We start from the raw sequence: 23158 nt of genomic DNA, 5'->3' as shown, positions 1-23158 counted from the left end.
AAGTACATACACAAGCTACAACCTCAAGTGTTGGTCCTCACGTATCGACTCCCTCAAGTGCTCGAAATTATCACCTCTCACTAGGCCACCAACGCCACTCCTCTCGTTATCGACTCCGTCCTCACCACACACTCCTCTCGGTGTACAAGTGTAATACAAAGTGATCTACATAATTAGGCACAATAACAAAGTGTTTGTTCTCTAATACAAGGTGAGAACTCAATGTAAGCTCACTCTCTAGGTCACAAACCCATAGTCCAAATTATACTATGAATGTAAATACAATAAGCTCAATGGTTGTGTGTGAACAAAGAGAGAATCAAAACAAACGAAACTCAATGTAAATCTAGCTTATGGAGATGATAATCAATAAACAATGTAAATACAAAGCTAGAAATTGAGTTTAGAAAACTTCTCTATAGATAACAAGAGAGAGGGAGAAGAGTGAATGCTCAAACACCAAAAGATGATCTCCACTTGCTCTTGTGAAATTATCTTCACAAACTCAAACTCAAAAATGCTTAAAAGCTTTTAAACACACTTAAACAAAACTTAAACCCTTGTTAAACTTGATTAAAATATTTTCTTAGTTGTCCCAAAAATGAGAGCAAAGGCGGTATATATAGGAACCCAAAACATCAGCAAAAACCCCAACAAAAAGACAAAAAAGCCCCCAGAAAACACTACTGGAAACTAGCCGTTACTATGCAATGGCTCTTTCATAAGTCGACTTATGAGTCGACTTATGAGTCGACTTATATGAGTCGACTCAGCAGAAGAAAAATTATAACTGTGCTGCACTTCGTGAGTCGACTTATGAGTAGACTAATAAGTCGACTAAACATGCACAGACCTGAAGTGCACAGAAAAACTTAACTTTAAACTGGGTTTAAAAATATCAAATAAACTCCAAAAAATATAAAACTTTGGAAAATAATTGTAAACATGATAATAAACATGTTACAAAAGCTGGTTTTTAAAAAAGACTCCCCAAATGTAAAATATCATCATTTTGTAAAATAGTCCAAAACATGAAAATGTAAACATATGAATTTTAATATTTTGGCTAAACCATGTTTTGAAACTTTACAAAATAATTTTGTAGACTTAAAGAAAGATGTAAACTATTGTTATAAAGTCTATAAACTAGAAACACAATATTTTCACAAATATACATATTCTATGCAATATTTTCTAAAAACACAACAATAAATATGAAATATGTGATTTCATATTTATGAACATGAAAACTCAAACTATGTATGTATATATATAACTATATATATACATAGAAACCAAACATATATGTAAACTTAAAACTTGTGTTGTGTATATATATATATAACTATATATATATACAAGGAAACCAATATAATGTGTGTGTATATATGATTGAGCTTAAAGTACCAACACACATAATATAAACCTAAACTAATGTTACCCAAGCTGGATCTTGATCTTCAATAAGCTTGACTTGGTACACATTACGGATGAAGCTAGAACTTGGATCTTCAACTTGAATTGCATAGGCTTCACCCACTATTCCGCCAACCTCCATTTGATAAGATTGTTATGGCGCAATCCATCCATCCTCCAACATGTTGTTTGTCTACAATTGATACAAAAACACAATCACTAGACAAACAACATTAGAAGTAAATTGTTTGTAAATCATTATCAAAACAAGAAGGTCAACAGGCATAAGATCTATGAAGATCTAGTTGGTATGCTAAATGATTGGCGTAAGATCTATGAAGATCTGTTTGATGAGCCAAGTGATTGGCATAAGATCTATGAAGATCTGATGCACGTGTTGCGGTTTTGGCTCTATTGGTCGAGCTTTGGTGTAGATCGGGTGCATGTCGTGTGGATCTGGTGCACGATGGTGCAGATCTGGTGCACGGTGATGCAGATCTGATGCACGATGGTGCATATCTGATGCATGTTGGTGCAGATCTGGTACACGTTGGTGTAGGTCTGATGCACGTTGGTGCAAATTTGATAGTGCAGATCTGATGCACGGTGGTGCGGATTAGATTTGTGGGGTTGGGATTTAAGGAAGGAATTGATTGAATAGTTCTAATACCATGTTAGAAATAGAGTAAATCAAGAGAAAAACGATATTTGTATTTATTAGTATTGTGGTCTATATATACAATGTGAGTAGCATTGTTCTATTACTCTACCCGGTGTAGGACTAAACAAAGAGGCTATCTATGCAATATTTAACATCCCTCACACCATCATTGAAGCATTTTCTCGAACAAACTGTGGCACTATTTGACTTTAAGCTTTTGAACTGTTTCTTTCCCCTGATAATGGGTTTTTTTTTTCAGATGGCTGAAAGTTGACAAAATAGAATAAACAGGGCTCTTAAATGTAGGGTTTATTATAAAACGCTCTGTAACTTTATATTTATGAGAAACACCCTAAATTAAGGGTTTTTCCAATTAAATCTCAAAGTGGAAAAGAGTTTTCTAATAAAATCTGAATTTTTTTTGCGGGGCCAGAGGGGGTTGTGATAATCCATATACTTCAGGGGACTTTCTGACATTTTGGAAGTTAAGGGGGTTTTCTTAATCTTGAAAGTTAAGTGGGGTTTCCTTATTTAAACTGTCGCTTATAATGTTTGTACCCATGACCTCTTGAAACCTGAAGCTCATATCAGGAAACCGTAATGTTTGATGATTCTAAGTTTCAATAGAACACAGTACATAGGATCAGGGAAATCCTTAGTTTATCTAGGAAACAACATAGAAGAGAGATGACAAACACAAGAACATCAACTAGGAAGACATTGCTGAACTCAGAACACAATAATTCAGATATACTCACAAAAAGTAAGCTCAATGTATAATATTAGTAACTCGCCCTTCGTCCCTGACCCTGAAGTTGCTCAATCTCGGCCTTCTTCGCAAAGTATCCATTTTCACAATAAAATTGTTTTCCATATCATCGTAGTACTGAAAACATGCAACCCGCCAGGAGTTCTTGAAAATAAATGCTCCGCAGATAACCCACCACCCGACCGCAAATCCTATGCCCATGCCGAGATACAGCTCGAACATATCTGAATCGCCGTCTTCATCTTCAGCATCTGCACCTTGAGTTGGAACCCTGGAGTGTTCATCGCCTGGGCATCTGGGTAGCGGGGATCCACAAAGATCACTGTTTCCAGCATAAATGGATGGATCTGTGAGAGTCTGAATCTGGTTGCCTGATGGAATTCTACCTGACAAGTCATTATGAGAAAGATTCAGGTAACTTAATGCGGTCAATAAAACTATGCTCCCAGGAATTTTTCCGGATAAGTGGTTCATCGACAGGTCAAGAGCTTCCAGTTGTGCCATGCCGCCAAACTTATCAGGAATATATCCCTCCAACTGGTTCTTTGATAAGTTCAAGCTCTGCAAACCGATGAGGTCCATCAGTTCTATCGGGATTTCTCCAGATAAGTTATTGCATGAAAGATCGAGGACCATAACCAGAGAGAGTGTTTTTGTGTAGTCAAGTTGTCTCCCTTTTATTTCCACCTCTATTATCTCTTCAAATTTCGACGATGCAATTTCCACAGAAGGAGATGCACCATCTCTATAGCTGATGATACCTTCTACTGTCCTGTTTACTTTGGTCATTGCACTAAAATTCTTAAATGAATTTGGTATGGTTCCTGATAGATTATTTTGCGCCAGATCCAACATTTGAAGAGAAGTAAGATATGATAGTTGTTGTGGGATTTTGCCCGTTAACATATTTGAGCGCAAGCGAAGAAATTTCAGAGATGAAAGACCCTCTCCAATCCATGATGGTATTTTCCCAGTTAACTTGTTTTCTCCAAGATCAAGAATAGTCATACGGTTACAATATCTCAAGAAAGAAGGGATTTCACCATCGAAACTGTTATTGTTCAGACGTAATTCTGTCAAATGGGATTCAGCTGTCAATTGAGGAACTGGACCCGCCATCCACTGAGGAATTGAACCGCTGAGGTAATTGTTTGCCAAATTTATAACATAAGGTGACGGTGGCGAATCTTTGTTTGACTGACATTCCGGAATATTTCCTGATATGTTGTTATTAGAGAGGTCGAGGAGTTGCATGGATGAGAAGTTGCATATAGCGGAGGGAATTTCACCGGACAGAAGGTTTTTTGAAAGTGTAACATCCCTCAAATTCAGCATTTCCGCATTTAAGATTGGTTGAGTATCTCCTGAAAATAAGTTGTCATCCAGAAAAATATTTTTTACATTAGAGTTCAGTGAAGGCAGTTTTCCTTGAAACAGATTGAAGCATATGTCGATGGTCGTGGCGCTAAGAAATTTCAGCGACGAATGAATATCACCACTTATCTTGTTATGTGATAACTTCAAGTGATCAGCGGCATAAGATGCATCCCAAAACCAACTGGGGATCTTATCGAAAATAAATGCATTTGATATGTTCAAATACTGAAATCCTCTTTGTGTCCGAAGCCATGTAGGAAACCGAGGCCCCAGTCTGCAAGATCCCAAATCTATAATATTTAGCTTGAAAGGAGGAACCCAGGTGGAGGCCGTGTTAAAAATTAACCTGTTGCCAGAAAGCCTTAAAATTTTGAGTTCTGTCATATTGACAAACTGAGTATCTGAAATAACGCCATCTAACGAGTTATAAGAAAGATCGAGTGTGCTCAGGTGTTGCATTTGCCAAACCCAATCAGGTAAGCTCCCATTTAGTTGGTTAAACGACAAATCCAATTCCTCCAAAGTAAATCTCTTGCATCTTGTTTCACCTTCTAGCATACGAGACATGTTCCCAGATAAATAATTTCGTGAGAGCAGTAAGCTGCGCAAATTGCAGAGGTGCTGGAGTATTCCAGGGATAGACCCAAGTAAGAAATTGCCAGTGAGATCTAAGGCTTCCAGCTGAGAGAGGTTGCCGAGACTCTTTGGAAGGGACCCATTGAAATAGTTATAGGAGAGATCAAGAACTCTGAGAGAGGTCAAGTTCTTCAAGGAACGAGGAAATGGCCCGTTCATTGAGCAAGAAGAGAGATTGAGATGAACGAGACTGCTGCTAAGGCTGAGCAGAAACCTGTCAAATATAGCGCCATCAGCGAAAGAATTTCCCGAAAGATCAAGTGTTGTGATAGACGGGATATTGCCATTTGGAGAAGAAGCGGAAGCAAGAGGAGGAGAAGGCAAATTACACCGAGACAGTTTCAATACAGAGAGAGAAGGGAGATTTCTAACAAAAAGAACCCAATCAGTTGCTCGAGTTAGGTCCACACTGGACATGTCAAGATATTTCAGGTACGTGAGGTTTCCAAGATCGTGTGGAATTTTACCAGAAAGACCAGTTCCCGAGAGGTTGAGGTACCTCAAGTTTGTGAAGGAACCAACAAGTTGCTGGATATCACCCGAGGAGAATGTCACGTTACTTAAGTCCAGATGCTGCAAATATTTCAAGGTAGACAAAGAGTGATCGAAATAGTTGCTAGAGACGTAACACTGACCATCGGTTAGGCGACCAATGCTGAGTTTGATTACGTTTCCCTCCTTTTTGCTGCAACCCACTTCTCTCCATCTGCAACAGTCAGCACCTCTCCAATTTGAAAGCAGATTACAGTCATCAGTTAGGCTTTGCTTGAAGGTAAGAAGAGCTTGCCTCTCGTTATCTTGGCAAGCCAAGCATAGATGGCTGAAGCAGAAGACGAGGAGGAGGTTAAGGAATCTCTCCATTACGGAATAGGAAAAAAAAGATGGGTTCTCTGTAAACCTGAGGACTACTTATAAACCTGAGAGCAGTCTTTGTGGACTGAGTCTTTTTTGTGGGCATGCTTCTGGAAGATGCACTGCTAATTGTGGAGTCTTAAGTTGGTTGCATCTGTCAACGAGTCAATTCTATTGACAATCTTTCCCAAGAGAAAGTAGTGGTGCTGAATGCTCTTCTTTTCTTTGCTTAATTGCTTCTTTTCTTTGCTTAATTGCACATAGCCCGCCCATTTCGAACTTATTACTCCTGCAGTTTTGAACTTGTAGACCCCCTGAGCGAACTTTTTTTTTAATTACTCTTTTAATGAAGTTGCTATTACCCATGTATGTACTTTTACCTGGGTGAAAATGTAGTTTACTTTCAGGGGTAAAAGAGTAGAAAAATATCACTCAGGGGTTCTATCTGCCGACTTGAAACTAGAGAGGTAACGAGTTCAAAAATGTCGTACTAAACGAGGTCCGTGTGCCCTTAAACCTAAAAACATTGGTATGGAAGTTCCTTAATGCACCGGTGCTGAGAAGTAGCACATTGCAACACTTCCATAACTAGCAAAAAAACCCCGCGTAACGCGGGGAGAATGAAGAATGCATACTCACTGCACCATGACAATTAAAACGTCCTGTAGAAATCTAGTAACAACACATGTGAAAACGGCGAAGGAATTATGAAAAATGTGAAGAATAACCCAAAACAGACTCCACCACACCCTGGTGTGGTGTCTGCCATGGGTGTGGTAGAATCTGTCCTGCACCACACCCTCTGCCACACCCACGGTGCAGGGTGTGGCAAAATCTGTCCTGCACCACACCCTCTGCCACACCCATGGTGCAGGGTGTGGCAGACTCGTTTTTAGAATCCTCCTTTGTATGGGAATCCTCCTTTGTTTGGGATTGTGTTTTATTATAAATAGGACCACGTTTTTTAGGATTTCTTAAGGAGAGAAAAGGAGAGAATTAGCATTGTTTTGAGCACTTTGAGAGGGGGATATTGTGAGGGAGTTGAGAGCTTTGGTTAGGGTTATATTTGAGTGATTTTGTGAGTTGTAACCCGTTGTATTTCTCCTCCATATAGTAAAATCTCCCCATCCTCTCCCCGTGGACGTAGGCAATTGCCGAACCACGTATATCTCTATGTTTGGTTTGATTTGTCGTAATTGGCTTGGTTTGTGGAAGTGTGTGGCTTTCTTCTTCCGTGATCTCAAGTTCGTTGTGTGTGCGTGCAACGCTTCCGCATAGGCGCGCGACAAGTGGTATCAGAGCTCAGATTTCAGATCTAGGGTTTTGGATTAGGTGGAGGAAGATTCAGTTGGAAGCTTGGTTCTTGGAGTTCCAGGCTTCGGTGGAGTTAGGGTTTGAAGTTCCCGTTGAAGATCTCGCTTTCCTCATGTGGTTAGGCGTTCTATTTGGAATCCAATCTAGGGTTCAGTTGGGTAATTTCTTATTCTTTTTAAAGTTTGGATTTTTCTCTACAATTTGGAATTTGTGATTATGGGTGAAGAAGTTGGCGAAAGCAGCAAGATGACAGGCACAGTTCAAGTGGGTTTTCAGAACACTAAGATTAGTGTAGTGAAATATGACGGCAAGATCAATTTTGGTTTATGGATGAGCGACGTACAAGATGTGCTCAATGCTCAAAATCTGGAGGAGACCATCATGGTCGATGTGAGGCCACCTAAATATGAAGAGGCGATATGGAAAAAGATGAATCGAAATGCTTGCGGGGTGATCAGGTCCTGTTTGGAACAGGAACTGTAATATGATGTGATTGGGGTGATGTCTGCAAAAAAGATGTGGGAGATTCTCAACAACAAGTATCTTACGAAGAGTGTTGAGAACAGGTTGCACTTGCTGCGAAGATTATTCAGATTTCAGATGTCCAGAGACACCTCGCTTGCGGCTCATGTGAACAACTACACTAAGTTGTTGTCGGACTTGGCGAACGTGGATGAGAAGATCACAGATGAGTACAAGGCTATTATTCTTTTGGGCTCCTTACCGGATGAGGAGTATGATACCTTCGTGCTTACGTTGCTGAACGGGAGATCTTCTATCACTTATAGTGAAGTGACTAACGCATTGACGAACTATGATTTGAGGAGAAAGGATAAGGAGACTTCCCGCGCTAGTATTTCAGGAGAGGCCTTGTCGACGAGAGGTAGAAGCTCATATCAGAAAGGTGGAAATAGAGGGAGGTCAAAGTCAAGAGGTCGTCACCAGCTTGGAAAGAACCAATGTGCATTCTGCAAAGAGCAGGGACATTGGAAGAGAGACTGCCCGAAAGTCAAAGAAAAGGAGAATAGCAAGAATAAGGGCCCGAAGGCCAATGAGGTGAATGTTGCGAAAGGCGATGATTCCGATGATTCGACCTCCAGAACACCGGATGACCCTCACCTGGGAGGACTTTGTTTATTTATTCGATGGGCAATATATTTCTTCTGCAGCACGGACTGGGAAGGAGCTTGAGTTGTCCCAGCTGACTCAGGGGGATATGTCAGTGGTAGATTTTGAGAGCAGATTTATGGAGTTGCTGCACTTCACGGGCATGTGGCAGACAGGAGAGCGACATGCTCAGATGTTCCTAGCAGGGCTTCGCCCTAATCTCCGTCGTTATCTCATCTCGAGGAAGTTCTTCTCAATTCGGGAGGTAGCCGAGGCCGCCACTTCTCAGGAGATTGAGACTACCATGTTTCAGAAGGATAAGGGAAGACCAAGGCAGGGCAGACCGGGGATAAGGGGAAGAAGAAGAGGCCTTTTTCTGGATCCCAACAGCAGCAGCAAGGTCCTCATAAGAAGGGACTCCAGCATGATCAGAGAGCGCATCAGTAGCGCAAGTTTTAGGGAGTTTGTTTTAATTGTTGCAAGGTCAAACATAAGGCATCGGAGTGTCGTAGCGCACCAGCAGGAGCTCAGCATGGCAAGGGCCCGAACCAGCAGCAGCAACGACAGCAGAGCAGAGTTCAGGGCCAGCAGGCGAGACTTGAGGCACCGCCAGCAGCACAGAGGACGGAGGGGCATATTCGTGCAGTTCAGGAGGTTCCTCAGGGGCAGATAGTGACATATTCTCCAGCACTAGTAGCAGAGCAGTCTCCAGCCACTGGCAGGGGATATGCGGTAGTGCCGTGTAATCATGGAGCTAGCGGAGCAGTGGTGGAGGGTACGTTTCTTGTGAATTCTTTTCCCGCCCGTGTTCTCTTCGATTCGGGAGCTTCGCATTCCTTCATTTCGTATGATTTTATGTCTAGACTCTAGCTCGTAGCACGGCCATTAGACACCCTTTTATCATTTTCCACCCCTTTAGGTGAGATATCGCTTCTGGAGAGCATTTGTAGGAGGTGTACTATCAGTCTAGATGAGTCGGAGTTCGTGGTTGATTTGATAGTGTTGCATATGGCCGAGTTCGATGTCATCATTGGTATGGATTGGTTGTCTTCCTACCATATTAGTATTGACTGCTTTGCGAAGACAGTCAATTTGCGGGCGTCCGATGGGTCCGAGATGATTATGGCAACCTCTCAGGACAACCGTTTTACGGAGTCATTTCTGGCGTACATCGAGGAGGTGATGCGACGGGATCAGGGTGTTAATTTATTGGAGACTAGAGTTGTCTCAGAGTATCAGGATATCTTTCAGGACATACCTGGATTACCTCCTGTGAGAGAGGTTGAGTTCTGTATTGAGTTACAGCCAAACACAGCCCCAATATCCCGCGCACCCTATCGCATGGCACCAACTGAGATGAGGGAGCTTCAGACCCAGTTGGATGAGTTATTAGCTCAGGGTTTTATTCGTCGGAGTTATTCTCCATGGGGCGCACCAGTCCTCTTCGTGAAGAAGAAGGACGGTAGTATAAGATTGTGCATTGATTATAGGGAGTTGAACAATGTCACTATCCGGAATAAGTACCTATTGCCTAGGATTGATGACTTGTTCGACCAGCTGCTGGGAGCGCAGTTCTTCTTGAAGATTGATCTTCGTTCTGGTTATCATCAGTTGCGGGTTCGGGAGATGGATATTTCCAAGATCGCCTTTCTTACTCGATATGGATCTTTCGAGTTCATGATCATGCCATTCGGACTGACTAATGCACCCGCGGTATTCATGGACTTGATGAACCGGGTTTTCCGTCCCTTCTTAGATCAGGTCGTGATTGTTTTTATCGATGATATTCTCATTTATTCGAGATCGGAGGCAGACCACGAGGAGCACCTACGATTAGCTTTGAGGACTCTACAGGAGCATCAGTTGTATGTCAAGTTCAGCAAGTATGAATTTTCTCTTTCAGAAGTCAGATTTCTTGGCCACATCATCAGTAGGGAGGGCGTAGCAGTGGATCCGGCTAAGGTGATAGCAGTTCTTGATTGGGAACCACCGAAGACGGTGATACAGATTCGTAGCTTCTTGGGCTTAGCCGGCTATTACAGGAAGTTCATCCAGGACTTCTCGAAGATTTCAATGCCACTTACACGCCTTACGAAGAAAGGTGTATAGTTCATTTGGAGTATAGAATGCCAGAAGGCCTTTGATATCTTAAAGACTAAGTTAACTTCAGCACCAGTTTTGACTATTCCGAGTAGCGACAGGACGTTCGTCGTCTACACAGATGCATCGTTAGCAGGTTTAGGAGGCGTATTGATGCAGACTCAGAGAGTAGTAGCGTATATATCACGGCAGTTGAGGGTGCATGAGCAGAACTATCCCACTCATGATTTAGAGTTAGCAGCAGTGGTATTTGCATTGAAATCGTGGAGGCACTATTTGTATGGAGTACAGTTTGAGTTGTTCACAGACCACCAGAGTCTGATGTATCTTTTCTCTCAGAAGGAACTCAACTAGAGACAGAGGAGATGGATTGAGTTTATCAAGGACTACGAGTTCGTGATTTAGTATCATCCCGGGAAGGCGAACGTCGTAGCAGATGCTTTGAGTAGGAAGCGTCGACATCGGGTTACGGCTTTGAGGTGTTCATTGTATAGAGATCTTCTTACTCTTAGCCAGTTTGATTTTAGACCCGAGATTGGTGGAGCCAGTGTATTTTTGGGAGCTATGTCAGTTCAGCCATCTTGGAGTACCAGAGTAGTTTGAGCTCAGCTAGAAGACTCTTGGATTCAAATCTGAAAGGAGGAGATTTCCAAAGAGCCTAAGGCTGATTGGACCATTAGAGTGGATGGAGGTCTACGGATGAAGGGTAGGCTAGTTATGACATCCAGTGCCGAGCTGAAAAGAGAATTATTTGATGAGGCACATCGTACTAGGTATACAGTACATCCAGGAACCACTAAGATGTATAAGGACTTGAAGAGACACTTGTGGTGCAGTGGTATACGTCGAGAGATTACAGAGTATGTGGCTAAGTGTTTTACCTGTCAGCAGGTGAAGGTAGAGCATCAGAGACCGGCAGGAACACTTCAGCCTTTACCCATCCCAGAGTGGAAGTAGGCGGACATTTCTATGGATTTTATTATAGGGTTGCCGAAGTCGAAGAAGGGGAACGACTCCGTTTGGGTGATTGTGGATCGGTTAACGAAGTCAGCCTATTTTATTCCAATGAGGACTACTTATACCGCCGAGGCATACGTGAGGATATTTATTCGGGAGATAGTTCGACTTCATGGAGTTCCAGACACGATCGTGTGCCGAGGCATACGTGAGGATATTTATTCGGGAGATAGTTCGACTTCATGGAGTTCCAGACACGATCGTGTCAGACAGAGGTTCAGTGTTTACTTCACTTCGACTTCATGGAGTTCCAGACACGATCGTGTCAGACAGAGGTTCAGTGTTTACTTCACATTTTTGGAGAAGTTTTCAGGATTCGTTCGGCAACAGGGTATCTTACAGTAGTGTATTCCACCCACAGACAGATGGTCAGACAGAGAGGGTGAACCAGGTGTTAGAGGACATGTTGCGGGCTTATGTCATTGACTTTCAGGGTAGCTGGGAGGAGCATATTCCATTGATAGAGTTCGCTTATAACAATAGTTATCAAGCGACGATCGGTATGACCCCATATGAGGCATTGTACGGGAGACCTTGTAGATCATCGATATATTGGAGAGAACCGGAGGATAGCTTAATACTTAGACCAGAGATAGTAAGGCAGACTACTGAGAAGGTAGCCTTGATCAGAGAGAGGATTCTAGCCGCCCAGAGTCGGCAGAAGAGCTATGCAGATAAGAGACGAAGACCCTTGGAGTTTCAGGTTAGAGATGCGGTTATGCTGAAGGTATCACCTATGAAAGGCGTTCAGCGATTCAGAAGACGGGGGAAGCTTGCACCGAGATATATTGGACCCTTCCGGATTTTGGAGCGTATTGGAGTTGTATCATACAGACTAGATCTTCCAGCATTGATGTCTAGTATACACAATGTATTTCATGTTTCTATGCTAAAGAAACACTTGCATGATGAGGAGCAGCAGCGAGTATTGGATGCACCCGAGATTTAGCTTCAGGAGAATTTGACTACTATGGAGATTCCAGTTGGTATTCTTGCCAGGGAGGAGAAGAGGCTTAGAAACAAAGTGATTCCTTTAGTAAAAGTTAAGTGGAACCGAAGAGGCGTTGAGGAGATTTCTTAGGAGCGCGAAGAAGACATGCGTCGTGACTATCCACACCTATTTGAGGAGGTAAATTAAACCTTCTTGTATGACTTATATAGGTCTTATAGATTCAATTAAGTTGATGTTTATACTTAACGTTAAAATGAGGATATTACCACTTATCTCCTAAGTACTTGGAACATAGGGTATATATATGAGGGGTTCCTTGTTTGGATTTTTTGCTCGATGTACTTGTTCCACTTAGTTAGGGGTTAAGTTGGGGTATTTATATTTTAGATGGTTAAGTGTAGACATCGAATATGATTTTTCGAGAGCACGAAGGTGGTATGTAGCGCTACTTCCTGTATTTATTGAGGAAGTGCATTGATTTATGTGCGTGAGTATTTGTGTGATTATATTTAGATTTAACGCTAGGATGAGGATATTTCTGCTCAATTTTTAATCTTTTGGAACACATGGTATATATGTGGGGGTTTCTTGTTTGGATTTTTCGCCAGACGTACTAGTTCCATTTGATTAAGGGTTGAGTGGGAATATAGTTATTCTGGATTGTTAAATATAAATATCATTTTATGCTCGTCTAGAGTGATACTATTTGTTTGAATGTGCTTTCTGAATTTCTAGGACGAAATTCTTTTAAGAGGGGAAGAACGTAGAACCTCGTATTTTATTAGAAGTATATGTGAATTATTAGTGATAAATAATTTTATTTGTGGTAAATGACTTGAGGTCATGAATATACTTGATAACAAGTCATTAGATATGTATGAGGGTGATTTCATAGAGTTTTGTACGTTGGTTTTGGCTGAATAGCTAAACATGCACGAAATCTAGAACTTAGGTCTGCTCAGTCGACTTATGAGTCGACTCATGAGTCGACTAATGAGTCGAATGATGAGTCGACCAATGAGTCGACTGATGGGTTGATTTCGGGTTTTCTTTCAGTTGCGGGTTTGGTTGGGTTTTGTTTGGGTTTTAACCGTAATATATATATATATATATATATATATATAACCCAAAAACCCATCAGAATCCCAGAGAAACCCTAGCCCCTCTCTCCACTCAAACCCTAGTTCGTTTTGATGATTTTGGAGGAGTTTTTTGGCGGATCTTTGTGGTGTTGTCGAAGGGAATCGTCATCTCATCGGATTCAGGAGTTTACATCACATCAGAGGCAAGTAACATCTCGCCCAATCCTACACCCACTGTTTGTATGCTTTTAATTAGTTTTATTTTGGTTTTTAATGAGCCTAAATCACTATTTATGTATAAAAATAGATCTTTATAGTATATGATGTGAAAATCGAATGTTTTCAGTTTATAAAGCTCACAAACAAATTTGTAAATTTAGATCCAGATCTGAATTGGTTTAAACATGAGTTTTATTATGATTTAATGGTTTCTATACATTTTCAAACATGAATAAATATGTTTAGGGTTTTAATATAGAATATTACATGTAAATCTTTCGTTTCTGTTGATATACATGTGCTAGAATCGGAATCATATTACTGGACATGATTAAAGAGAACTTCATTTAACGTTTTTGCAGATAAGCATCGAAAGCAGAAAACTGGAGATCTTCTGCTCAGTCGACCAATGAGTCGACTCTGATGAGTCGACCAATGAGTCGACTGATGGGAGAAAACTTTAGTTTTGTGTTTTGTCTGGTCGACTTATGAGTCGACTGATGAGTCGACCAATGAGTCGACTAATGAGGAGTTTTCTTCTTTTGTATTTCTTCAGTTTTGAATCTGTTTGAGTTATTTTAGTTTAACTGATATTGTTTATGTTTGTTTATTGTGGTTGTGTGCTTAAATATGAACGAGGAGTCGTCTCAAATGAAGAGTATTAGAAATTTATGTTTAACCTGCATCATTACATGTGAGATGTCATGCAGACACTAGTTTAGTTTACACATCGAGACGTGTGTGAAATTTGTGAAGTTTATCTTATTGCATATCACTTCGATATTAGCATAGTTTGTTCAGTCCTCGTGTTGGACTATAATCCATTGAAGTCCTTGTGTTGGACTATAATCTATTGAAGTCCTCGTGTTGGACTATAATCCATTGAAGTCATCGTGTTGGACTATAATCCATTCCAGTCCTTGTGTTGGACATTTACTTATTAGTCCATGTGTTGGATACTAGTTTAGACCTTGGGTTGACACTATACTTGCATAGGCTGGGCACGACATTTATATGAGTTGTGACACGACATCGTAATTAAGTCTGAGATGAGTTGCCTTCTGTTATTAATGTTCTTGTATTAGATTTTGGGTTTTGTATTTAGGGACGTACAATTTCAGATACAAGATATATACATGAGGGTTTCCTTGTTTGGATTATTTCGCTCGACGTACCTATGCTTATGTTGTAACTTCCTAAATACTAAAATCCTCTTATACATAGGTATTTACAATCTGAGCTACATGGTATACTTGGGGTTGGTTGTGATGTTACTCGCTAGCGCTTTGACGCTCGTTGTCCCTCCCCCTTTCAGGTAACAAGCCAGGAACCCAGAGAGTCGCAGGTTGATGGCGAGGCACTCTAGCTTCATCTATTCTATTATAGTTATATTTTACTTCTAAGCTCCACTGTAGGCTTCTGTTAGACATTTTGAGAGTTATTTCTAGAAGTTATAAAGTCTGTGTGCCTTATTTCCTCTTTTGAAGACTTTATTTATTTGAGACTTGTTGAGAAGTTCCAGTTTATTTATTTCAGATATTGACTTGTATTTCTGTATGTTAGATGTGAAATATTAATCTGATCTCTATTATTTCATCAGTTGACTCTTGTGTTATCTTTTACTTGCCTTTGTACCTACACCTGTTATTAACTCTACTAGAGAGATAGTAATTATGATGGTGAAACATGTTATTGCACGGTGTGGTGCATGGCAGGTTTGACATTCTTGGTTTTACCTTGGACTGCAGCTTTGTGTGAACCCAGGGGCGTCATAGTAGTGAAAGAAAGATATAGAAGAAATTCATAAGAAAAATGCTAATCGAGAGGATTGGAAAAAAACAACTTTAACACTAAAAATCATTCATTATCATCATCCCTTTTTTATCAAATTACTTTTACAAATATAACTAAAAAGGGGTTTTTAGATATTAGTCCCCCAAATCTTCAAAAATTCCATATTAGTCCCTCAAATCATTGAAATTGCTTATTAGACCCTTAAATTTTATGGGGACATGAGGCTAACATGTTAACCAATAACCAAAACCATTGAGGTGATTGGCGGCAAATCGTCATCGCCTCGTTGGAGAGTTCCAGCAGCAAGGATTGGACATCTAAACTATGTAGGATCGTTTGGTTTGCTGCAAAAAGAAAGTGCAGCAAATGCTAGCATTTGCTGCAAAATCTACTTCAAATCCATTATTTGAATCATTAGAATATTATTTTGGAAAATATATTTTCATTGCAAAAATTCAGTGTATGATGAATAGCCTTGAGCAATGGACCATTTCGCTTAAGATCATTTTGGACATTTAAACCCCTAATTACAAATTGCTGCAGCTCAGCTGCCTGGACAAAGCAATTGGGCTTAGATTATCAAAGGCATGAATGTTGAAACAGCTCATGTGAGATGTCATGCAGACACTAGTTTAGTTTACACACCGAGACGTGTGTGAAATTTGTGAAGTTTATCTTATTGCATATCACTTCGATATTAGCATAGTTTGTTCAGTCCTCGTGTTGGACTATAATCCATTGAAGTCCTTGTGTTGGACTATAATCCATTGAAGTCCTCGTGTTGGACTATAATCCATTCCAGTCCTTGTGTTGGACATTTACTTATTAGTCCATGTGTTGGATACTAGTTTAGACCTTGGGTTGACACTATACTTGCATAGGCTGGACACGACATTTATATGAGTTGTGACACGACATCGTAATTAAGTCTGAGATGAGTTGCCTTCTGTTATTAATGTTCTTGTATTAGATTTTGGGTTTTGTATTTAGGGAGGTACAATTTCAGATACAAGGTATATACATGAGGGTTTCCTTGTTTGGATTATTTCGCTCGACGTACCTATGCTCGTTTTGTAACTTCCTAAATACTAAAATCCTCTTATACATAGGTATTTACAATCTGAGCTACATGGTATATACATGAGGGTTTCCTTGTTTGGATTATTTCTCTCGACGTACTTATGCTCACGTTACAAATACCTAAAATAGGATTTGTGATTTTATATATATATATATGTTATATCCGTATTTTCTGTATACAACGAGCCCTTTTCCTTAGGGTTGGTTGTGATGTTGCTCGCTAGCGCTTTGACGCTCGTTATCCCTCCCCCTTTCAAGTAACGAGCCAGAAGCCCGGAGAGTCGTAGGTTGATGGCGAGACACTCTAGCTTCAGCTATTCTATTATAGTTATATTTTACTTCTGAGCTCCACTGTAGGCTTCTGTTAGACATTTTGAGAGTTATTTCTAGAAGTTGTAAAGTCTGTGTGCCTTATTTCCTCTTTTCAAGACTTTATGTATTTGAGACTTGTTGAGGAGTTCCAGTTTATTTATTTCAGATATTGACTTGTATTTTTGTATGTTAGATGTGAAATATTAATCTGATCTCTATTATTTCATCAGTTGACTCTTGTGTTATCTTTTACTTGCCTTTGTACCTACACCTGTTATTGACTCTACTAGAGAGATAGTAATTATGATGGTAAAACATGTTATTGCATGGTGTGGTGCATGGTAGGTTTGACATTCTTGGTTTCACCTTGGACTGCAGCCTTGTGTGAACCAGGGGCGTCACAGTAGTGAAAGAAAGATATAGAAGAAATTCATAAGAAAAATGCTAATCGAGAGGATTGAAAAAAACAACTTTAACAATAAAAATCCTTCATCATCATCATCCCTTTTTTATCAAATTACTTTTACAAATATAACTAAAAAGGGGTTTTTAGATATTAGTCCCCCAAATCTTCAAAAATTCCATATTAGTCCCTCAAATCATTGAAATTGCTTATTAGACCCTCAAATTTTATGGGGACATGAGGCTAACATGTTAACCAATAACCAAAACCATTGAGGTGATTGGCGGCAAATCATCATCGCCTCGTTGGAGAGTTCCAGCAACAAGGATTGGACATCTAAACTATTTAGGATCGTTTGGTTTGCTGCAAAAAGAAAGTGTAGCAAATGCTAGCATTTGCTGCAAAATCTACTTCAAATCCATTATTTGAATCATTACAATATTATTTTGGAAAATATATTTTCATTGCAAAAATTCAGTGTATGATGAATAGCCTTGAGCAATGGACCAACTCTCTTAAGATCATTTTGGACATTTAAACCCCTAATTACAAATTGCTGCAGCTCAGCTACCTTGCCAAAGCAATTGGGCTTAGATTATCAAAAGCATGAATCTTGAAACAGCTCATGTACTGAATCAAATTCAGGTGAAACGGGTCGGCTTTGGTTCAAGTCCTCAAAGATCCATGTCAATCCACATCCCTAACAATTGGCTTCAGCAATTTGCTACCTTACCAAATCAATTAGGGGTGAGTTCAAATCAAAGGAGTATCATGATTGAGATGCCCGTACAGTTGCAAAAAAGATTTCAGTTAACCGTAACTATAATTTTTAGACAAACAACAACAGCAACAACAACAATAAAGCGTTGTAATTTCCTATGAAGCAAACAATCCCAAAATTGTAGGCCAACTCTATTAAAATCAGTAATAACTGATAAGCAATTTATAAGGTTTCACAAATTTTGAGTGAGCGCATGTATCAGTGAAACAGTAGGGGTGCAAACGGATCAGATTCGGGTCGGATACTACAATATCCATTAGGAATCAACCCCTCATTGCTGCCTCGCCATTTTCATCGATTAGGGTTAGAGTTGACTCACTTTTAGAGGCAGTTATATTATAATTTCCTTTGATTGTAAATAAAAGAATTGCAAGATTCTAAGATTTTAATAAATATAAGGTTATAGTTTCTTGAATGAAAGATACTTACATGTAAGGTTAATGATATACAGCCACAAATCTTCTTCTTTTGATGATAATCTTTGGAGGATTTAGGCTTTTGAGATGTAGGGATCGGTTTTTAGGAGAGAACACTTATCCTCTTACCTCCTCTTTATATCTCCCAAACAAATCTTCACCATGCTTCTAATCACATCACCCAACACCCTCCCTCATCTCTTAGATTTCCGTCTTAATGGGATAGGAGGGATGTGAATGGCAGGGCCTTGGGTGAGGGAGGGGTTATTTGGATGCATCATTACTAAATATGAATATACAATTAGAAAGAGAGAAAAAACCAACCAAATGGGCAAAAGCGGAATGAAGAAGATCGCCGTCGCCGATGCCATGGCCAGCTCCCACAGTGCAGAGCAGAACAAATCCTTCGTCGGTTTGAAGGGTGGAGATCGGAGGAGGGCTAGGGTTTGGTTTTGAGATTGGGGGTGGGTTTTGAAGGTAGTGATGAGATTGAGGAGGCAAGGGAGGATTGGGTAATTGTTAGAAGAGGAGATGGGTTCGTTGGAGCTGGGGAGAAAATGGAGAGAAGAGGTGAGCAGGGATCGGAGGAGTTCAAGTGGAAGAGGTGTGGTTGTGGGTGAGGGAGGGTATGGGAGAGAGTATGGGGGGTACGAGAGTGGGTGAGGGACAGATTTTTTTTTTTTCTTTTTTGCTGTCCTCATCCGAAGAGGGGAGCTGGGTGAACAGTAAATGATAAAAGTTGGCATGAACCCTCGAAAATAACCTTGGTCCCAAAACAAATTTCAAATGGTAAAAATGAAGATAAACTGAAAAGTGGATGGCAAATCCGAAAAAAAACAAAAACCCCATCCAGCTTTTAGACAACAAAAATGATACAGGCACACCTTGTGCCACACCCTCAGCCACACTCCCCTCTCTCTGCTACAGTAACCGGGCCCACATGAGATTTATTTATAAATCTCATGTGGGCCCGGTTACTGTAGCAGAGAGAGGGGAGTGTGGCTGAGGGTGTGGCACAAGGTGTGCCTGTAGTGCCACTCTTTAGACAATGTATTTTATAGGAATGTAGTGCTTGGGGGTGTTTTAATTTTTGAATTTTTTGGGGTTGTTTATAGTTTTTAGAATATGTTTGCAATTTAAGGTTTTTCGGTAATTATTAATTTTTAGAGGATATTTGTTTTTTTAAGATTTTGAGAATGTTCTTTGTAATTTTCGAACATGTTTCCTTAAAATTATTAGGATAAAAAATTTTAAATTATGGATAATTATGGTTTAATTAGGATTAAAAATATTTGATTATTAGAAATTTTAGTTATTGGTAGTTTTACTTTCATGAAAATTCTTTATTAAATACATCATTAGATGTATTTTTTCAGATGGGAGGTTTTGAATAGCAAACTACCAATTTTACTTTATATATAAAGGGCCGATTATTTCTTTAAATTGGTAATAAAAAATAATTTATTATTTATTATTACTTAGGATAGTATTGGAATGTAATATCCTAAATAGTCAAGGATATTATTAATTATAAAATATTTTTCTTAAATCATAATTTTAAAGGGAGTATGATTTGTCTTAATTTTAAAGGTAATTTAGGGGGTGAGAGTATTTTATAATATCATCTAAGTATTTTTTATCTTTGTTTTTAAATTTAAATATAAAGGAATGGACTATAAGATAAAAAGTTCTATTTTTTATTTGTTAGGTATCAAATTTAAATCTTCATATGATCAAAATATTAAATCTTTATATATTTTCTCTAGCAAATAAAATTTTTAAGTTTTGAGATTTCCTATTTTGTAATTTCTTGATAAATGGTTGAACGTAGAGCTTGAAAAGTTATCTATAGCTTTTATCTTATTAAAGATATTTTTATTAATTAGTACATGATCACCATGAAATCATATTAAAGACATTTTTATAAATTAGGATAATTTGGATTGAAGGTTTTTTTTTTTTTTGATTTTTAACAAATTATGTAAAATATAGGATTTTTCTACAAAATTTTTAATATTTTGAAGTCTTTTGGATTTTGGCTTTTTAGTATTTTTTTACAAATTATGTAATTTTTTTAATATTTTTAATATTTTGCTGTGGTCTATTTCGTATACATTAAAAGATAGGATAAGACATGAGTGAATCCATAGTAAATTAGAGGTTGCGCTTATTGAGGATAAAATGAGAGAGAATAGATTAAGATGGTATGATAATGTACAATGGAGACCCCTTTGTGCACCGATTAGAAAAAGCGATAATGTTAAAGTTAATGAGGGTAGGAGATCTAGAGGCAAACCTAGAATAACTTGATTAGAAGTAATTAAGAAGGATATGATTAAGATTAACTTAACGGAGAAGATGACCCATAACAGAGTGGAATGGAAAAATAGGATTCATGTAGCCGACCCCAAACATTTGGAATAAAGGCTTGGTTGTTGTTGTTGTTGTTGTTGTTTGGATTTTGGCGTAAAATATATAATTTTTGAAAGTCTTTTATTTATTTCTACTAATTTTGTAGATTGATATTTTTATAATATCTTTAAATTATGTCTTTTGCGTATTTTTGTGAGTTTTCAAAATTCTATCGATTTTGGATACTTTCTAGCCTGGCCATTCGGGCAAAATTGAGAATTTTCTCCTTAATTATGAAAATAGTTTAGGATGTGTGCAGATTACATGATATCATCTTGGGGTTTTTCTCTTTTAATCCAAAGTTTTACCCTTACTTATTAAAAAACACACCCACTTACATAAACATTCATAAACCCAAAATATCTCATGTCACAATATGTATAGTTCACCTATTTATTATACTGCATTTTCCTAATAAAATAAAAAACCCTAAATTGCCCTTCATCCCCAAATACAACCAGCGGTATCTCTCTCACTTGTTTCATTTCCCCAAATATAATTAATTCCCATAACCCTAAGAAAAAATTCTCAAACCTCAAAAACCCCAAGCCGAAGAAGGACATGGCAAATGGGGTAGTGAAGAACTGCGGTTCCTTTCGAAGGAAACCCATGAAGATGTTTATTATGTTGCAACACGAAAGCCTTCACAAGCTTACTGATGGAACTAAAGTAGTTAGGGGAAACAACACTAAAGAAAGTGAAATGATATTTGGAATATTATTTGTATTGAAGATGTCTTCTTTTTTTAATATTATGTTAGTGTTGGGGTATTTGGTCTCCCCACCTACCACGATCTACGCAACCCGGAAGCAAACTCACAATCAACAAGATATAAAATAACGATAATCAAGAAGAAAGAACATCGAGATTTATGTGGTTTGGTCGACCAACTTCGACCTACATCCACGGAACAACAATACGAGAAATCCACTATGTATCAGGGAGAACTACAAGAGGAACCACTCAACTCTGGTTTCTCAATCTCTCAACCTCACATACATAATCAACTCTCATATTTTCTCCAAAATCCACTCCTTAACTCTTTTGAGCGGACAAAGACTACGAAACCATCTCTCAATGATGTAATCTTTTGCACGGATAAAGACCATGAAACCCTTGCCTCTCGGTAAATATTCTTGAATTAGGCTATGCCCTTTGCTAACCCTAGATTACAAGAATATTGGCTCTCTCTCCTCTTTAATTTTCCTCCAATAATAGAAGAATATATATAGGAAAAACCAAAACTCTATCACTAGCCTAACTTCCTAATTATAATAGGATTCAAACTCCTAATCATGATGATACTCAATCATGATAAATCTCTAACCCTATCTAATTTTCATGAAGTTATACAAAGAATCAAAAACACAATCCCAATAATCTCCACCTTGGATTTAATTCCCAAATTCCCTTAAAGATATATAATCGTCGTCTTGAAACTTTGCCTCTCCCGCTAAAGTCTTCTATTTCTTTCACACTTCAAATCAAAGCACCTACACTCCAACTGGATGTCCTTATGACCCTCACTTTCATCTGCCTCGTTGTGACGCCTCCGCCTCTCTTGTACGCACTAAGATTTTTGCCACCTCTGATATTAGAAGTAAATCAATCATGCTTCTCCTCCCAAACTAAACTAGAGATTAGCCTTCCCCCACTTGCTGTCCTTGTACTCCACCTATATCGCTCGTCTCGAATTATATCAGTGCACCTCTCCTACTCCACATTACGAGCCATATGCCTCTATCTCCTCCATCACTTGGCTTAGACTGAATATGAGCGCTCATCATCTTCAAGTCCAATGCCACCATCTCCATCTCTATGTATGTCACTCAGTCGTGCCCGCTTGCAAGCTCCACCTAATCTGGAACTGTCCTCCTCGAGTCTACACACCAATCAACTACTGCTCCTGCGATGACTCTGAATAATTACATGCTGACAACTCTACTACTAGAATCACGTCTAATTCTCTACACCAGTCTCATCCGTCGCATACTTGTTTGCCCTATCTATCATCAGATCTGTCTTGGTAGCACCATCAGAATTTATCAGGACTTTCTGATCAATATGAGCATAATCTGAAAAATCAAACACTTCCATCACGTTCAGAGCACTCCAAAAACTACAAATCAACTCTTGGAACACCAAAATCTGCCTCCAATCCCTCGATCAGAAGACAACTTAATCGTCCTTTTTTTTCTCTTCATCTTAATTCTTGTAACACCGCTGATCTTCACTTTTGTAAGACGTTTATCTTGCGAACTCGCTCCCGGATCCATCATCATGGCTCTGACATCACTTTGTTGGGGATTGTAGTCCCCCGGCATACTACGATCTTCGCAACTCGGAAGCCAACCCACAATCAACAAGATATAAAATAACCACAATCAAGAAGAAAGAACACCGAGATTTACGTGGTTCGGTCGACCAACTTCGACCTACGTCCACGGGGTAACAATAC

General features: G+C 39.1%; 1 protein-coding gene across 7 annotated transcripts; it reads right to left on the bottom strand.

Moving 5' to 3' along the window:
- LOC109824933 (leucine-rich repeat receptor protein kinase EMS1-like) lies at window positions 1572-18957 on the bottom strand. Of its 7 annotated transcripts, none has more exons than XM_020391562.1 (3): window positions 18613-18957; window positions 2836-5679; window positions 1572-1609 (listed from the first exon to the last, which is right to left on the bottom strand). In XM_020391562.1, the coding sequence occupies exons 1-2, from the start codon at window positions 18657-18659 to the stop codon at window positions 2847-2849; spliced, it is 2880 nt and encodes a 959-aa protein (XP_020247151.1). In that variant the 5' UTR covers window positions 18660-18957; the 3' UTR covers window positions 1572-1609; window positions 2836-2846. The 7 variants fall into 7 exon arrangements, with proteins under 7 accessions (XP_020247151.1, XP_020247153.1, XP_020247155.1 ...); XM_020391564.1 differs by lacking the exon at window positions 1572-1609 and having other exon boundaries at window positions 2644-5073; window positions 5359-5679; XM_020391566.1 differs by lacking the exon at window positions 1572-1609 and having other exon boundaries at window positions 2644-5073; window positions 5495-5679.

The sequence above is a fragment of the Asparagus officinalis genome, chromosome 10, assembly GCF_001876935.1.
Source record: "Asparagus officinalis chromosome 10, Aspof.V1, whole genome shotgun sequence".
NCBI lineage: Eukaryota > Viridiplantae > Streptophyta > Magnoliopsida > Asparagales > Asparagaceae > Asparagus > Asparagus officinalis.
Note: the sequence above shows the minus strand (reverse complement) of the source record. Positions and strands in the feature narration are given on the sequence as shown.